Below are 2,500 nucleotides of genomic sequence, written 5' to 3' on the forward strand. Positions count from 1 at the left end.
AAGCTTAAATACATTGATTACAAAGTACGAGAGTAAGAATCCAAGAGGAACGTGCATTATATGACTGACAGGCGACAGAGGTAACTTGGCTGTCACCGTGATTGCTTTGAACTCCGATTTAACACCAGTATATCTGTCTTCCGCCAGCCACTATGCGAGATGGGATGCAGAAAATAGAAATTCAAAAGGAGTAAATGAAACAAAAGAAAAAGCGAGGGGAAACATTGGGGGGGGGACAAGAAATGATAAATCAAATACAAGGTAAGAATAATCTTGGCACGTGAGATCCATTAAACTCTACGGACATATGATTCGCGTTTCACTTCCTTGGAATCCGAACATGTCCGGAAGGATGCACCTCCAATCAGCGCCACGGATGATAAATTATCCTTCTTCTGATTGGCTGTTATGCCTCTAACTTCATCCTCCACGTCCACATTGGGATCTTTGCACTCGATTTCCTTGTATATAAACGGCTAATTTGGTCCACTGGTTAAAAATAATGAAAATTCTGTACTTTGTGTAATTTTTGTCGAATCTATTTTGGACTGAGCACATCTTTAGCGTAGAGTAAAACAGCTTACCTGAGAAACCAAGGCCGTGTGATTGGCAGGCTTAACTCCCTCCCCTTAGCCCAATGGGGGGGGAGGGGAAGAGTTTATTGGAACTAAAGTGTGCTCAAACTCCAATCACGTAATCAAATTTCACTCCTTGTCTGAAAGTTAGTCTGATATCTCTTTATTTAGCAATGATTATTATCCTTTTAACTTCAATGTCCTCGCAGAAGTTAACGGCAAGAATTAGATTAAAGCCTTAGATACTATATCTTTGCTCTATCACTTAACAGCATTCTAGTCTAATTGCTTGAAGCGATCTTTTTTGCGGTGGGGGGGGATAAGGGAAAGCAGTCTGTTCAAAATCTGGTTCTAGGTAAAGCTTGTCCTCCCTTATTTAACTATAAGAGCTAATAGGACAATAAGGGTACAAAAAAGTCAATAAAGGAAGTTTACGTTTATATTCAAATCACTCGGCTCAAATTTCCGTTTGGGTTTGACTGGTTACAATAAGCTGATTCCTTTTCATTCCTCGTAGTCAAAAATCGATGTTCTTTTGATAGATTCCTTACCTGCATCTGGTCATGCGAAATACTGGGAAAACTCGCATATTTTGTGTGTGTAGTAGACGAAGTTTAGAAAGAATTTAATGAGAAGACTTATAACTCGTAGGTAATGATGTCTAATCAGAAAGTCAGCCAACGAGTCTTTAGTCTTTTTTAAGAGGGGAAAAAAGGGGGAAAGATTTCTAAAGTTGTTACGTCGTACCCAAATGGAAATCAGTCCTCTCTTCAACGAATGGCCTACGCATGCTCGAAATAAAGGGGCAAACAGAATCGTAAAAAAATAATATAAATATAGAAGTTGAAGATGTTAGTATCGGAACTACTCTAGTTAATAATTTTGCCACCATCGCCGTCGTCATCCAGATACTGAAGGAGTCACCCATGGCTGCGGATGAGTATGAGGCAGCCATTCCGTGCAGCTGTCAGACAGGACACCCCAGGATCCTCCACCACTTACCCGGGGAACCGCTTTAGGGCCTGCCTCTAAAGTCGATAATCTCGCCTTACTTTTTGAGCTAGAAGCCACCTTAGATCACAGGCTCATCATCACGGCGGGAGGAAAACTCTCGCGGCCACTCGCTGCTCCCTCTTAAAACCCATTACGTCATGCAGTATGCTTTGTGGTACTCCAGGCAAGGTGGTCGCGGAATATAAACATTGCCTTTTCTTTAGCGATATATCACCATGGCGAGAGGGGAGAATGGTGCTACATCGGAAAAGAAGGGAGAAAGAATATAGTCCTGAAGCACGACGTTGCCCCAAAATGAAAGAGTGGTGAGTTGAGCGAGGGCAGGTGGTGGAGAATGAGGGTCCTGCCTGAAGAAGGAGTTATGGGGTACGTACTGTCCTGCCTCACTGCCACAGTTGGACTGCAGAACGCTGAAGTAGACGTGGTACTGGCCGGACACGAGCATGGGTGGCAGAGGGTGGGCGGGGCCAACCAGGCTCCTGCCCCACCAAGTATAGCTCGGCTGTCCTCACGTAGATCACCTCTACAGCTGGGCATCAGTACCCACAGGGCAAGGCTCTTCTGCCTCTACCGCGTACACCGAGGTTCCATATGACAACCCCAAGTGCACTCAGCTGATACCGTTAATGGAGGAATGTCAGTGTTCTGTTCCGGAGTTCATTGAACAACACTTTTTTTTTTTTTTTATCAAAGTACACTAACGCCGTTTCGCGCTTAAGTTCCTCTGAAGTTGAGCTTAAGAGTCTAAAATTCCCACATTACTTTGATCCAGGGGATGCCAACGTTAGAACCTACAATTTTGAAAGTACATTTCTTGCTAAATTTGCGAGAGATGGGTCTGTATTTTTTCTATGACATCCGGGGTACAACAGCCTTTATTTACTGATCAGAACGTGAGTGCTTTCGCGGGC

At 43.7% G+C, this 2,500-nt stretch overlaps 1 protein-coding gene across 10 annotated transcripts in view; it reads right to left on the minus strand.

The window, feature by feature from the left end:
- Positions 1 to 2,500, minus strand: part of LOC122249039 (innexin inx2) — a 321,304-nt gene that overhangs the window by 34,580 nt on the left and 284,224 nt on the right. Inside the window, exon 1 of one of the 10 annotated variants that reach the window (XM_043009557.2) lies at positions 1,964 to 2,500. This exon is cut by the window's right edge and continues 180 nt beyond it. The exons of 8 other annotated variants lie outside the window; for them this stretch is intronic. In XM_043009557.2, coding sequence (XP_042865491.1) covers positions 1,964 to 2,034 — 71 coding nt within the window. In that variant the 5' untranslated portion in view covers positions 2,035 to 2,500. The remainder of the gene's footprint in view (positions 1 to 1,963) is intronic. One more of the 10 variants, XM_086536387.1, reaches the window with a different exon arrangement.

This window comes from Penaeus japonicus, unplaced genomic scaffold (assembly GCF_977035675.1).
Source record: "Penaeus japonicus unplaced genomic scaffold, GWHDUDI00000001_assembly GWHDUDI00000004, whole genome shotgun sequence".
Taxonomy (NCBI): Eukaryota; Metazoa; Arthropoda; class Malacostraca; order Decapoda; family Penaeidae; genus Penaeus; species Penaeus japonicus.